Source organism: Dermacentor silvarum, chromosome 1, assembly GCF_013339745.2.
Source record: "Dermacentor silvarum isolate Dsil-2018 chromosome 1, BIME_Dsil_1.4, whole genome shotgun sequence".
NCBI classification, from domain to species: domain Eukaryota; kingdom Metazoa; phylum Arthropoda; class Arachnida; order Ixodida; family Ixodidae; genus Dermacentor; species Dermacentor silvarum.
In genome coordinates this window covers 28635579-28636845 of record NC_051154.1, presented here as the reverse complement: position 1 = coordinate 28636845, position 1267 = coordinate 28635579, and the positions used below count along the sequence as shown (strand labels likewise).

General features: G+C 54.2%; 1 protein-coding gene across 1 annotated transcript; it reads left to right on the top strand.

The window, feature by feature from the left end:
* The first annotated feature begins 412 nt into the window (after positions 1–412).
* LOC119445973 (uncharacterized) lies at positions 413–1021 on the top strand. The gene has a single exon (XM_037710644.1). The coding sequence runs from the start codon at positions 413–415 to the stop codon at positions 1019–1021; it is 609 nt and encodes a 202-aa protein (XP_037566572.1).
* The last annotated feature ends 246 nt before the right edge of the window (positions 1022–1267 follow it).

Here is a 1267-nt window from a genome sequence, read left to right as displayed (position 1 = left end):
AACTATGGCGGCACAGAGGATCAGCGATTCCAAGAACTTCAGACGAAGCTACACGGCTCAGCGAATGCGCAAACCACTGCCACCAACCTTTCCACCCCCAGAGAGTACCAAGGAGCGCCGAACGAAGAATTAGATCGGCCTTTCACACAGGCAGAGTTACAGGCGGCCCTCGCTAGGCTAACACGCAATGCGAGCCCGGGCAAAGACATAGTCACCCACAAGCACCTTCGACAGCTACTCCCTCGGGCGTTGACGGCTCTCCTTCGGTACCATAACGACTGCTGGATTAAGGGCGAGTTACCAACAGCCTGGAAGGACTCGGAGGTGACCATGATACCCAAGCCAAACAAACACATCTCCATCGCAAATCTCCCACCCTCTCCCTTACGTCCTGCGCCGGGAAACTGAACACATGGTCAACGAGCGGATCACCACACATCTCGAGGAAAATGATCGCTATCCGCACACCATGTTCGACTTCTGCCAGATTCTCTCCACACAGGACGTCCTCTGCCAGCTAAAGGAAGATATTCTTGGACCATTCGAGCAAACACAGCAAGACATACATTCTCTAGCTCTAGACGTAAAGGGCACCTTCAATAACGTGAGTCATGAAGCCAAACCTATAGAAGATATAGGCTGTGGCGCCAAAACATACGCCTGCATGCGCGTTTTCCTCTCCAACCGTACTGCCACGGTGGGGATTACCATCCTCCGGAGCAAGACATTTCACCTACCTAACAGTGGTACGCCTCAATGTTCGGTAGTCTCGCCACTCCTCTTCAACGTGGCCCTCCTCAAACTTCCCCGCCTCCTAGACACCGTCCCAGGGATATGCCACGATCTATATGCAGATGATATCACACTGTGGACGAGAGGCGCGAGCACAGGCGAACAGGAGGACCATCTTCAGGAGGCGTTCAACATCATCGAACGGTACCTCAACACCTGCGGCCTCCACTGTGCCCCGGATAAATCCGAGCTCTGGGCACGCACCCCGGGCAGGCCCCCCAAGCCATGACGCACCGGACCCGCACGTCCTTATTCAGGGAGTCCTAATACCAAAGATATACTCGGTTCGAATCCTCGGACTCCATATACACAAGGATGGGTCCGGCTCCGCTACACTCCCCAGGCTACAGAACACCGTGGTACAGCTTACTTATCTCATACGACAGGTGGCCAATCGCCGCAATAGCCCCAAAGAGCAAGACAGCTTGCGAATGGTACAAGCCATCCTTTACAGCCGTATTACATACGGAACTCC

Excerpts from the sequence above, each read along its gene's own strand:
- LOC119445973 (XM_037710644.1), top strand. The coding sequence starts at position 413 with ATGGTCAACGAGCGGATCACCACACATCTCGAGGAAAATGATCGCTAT.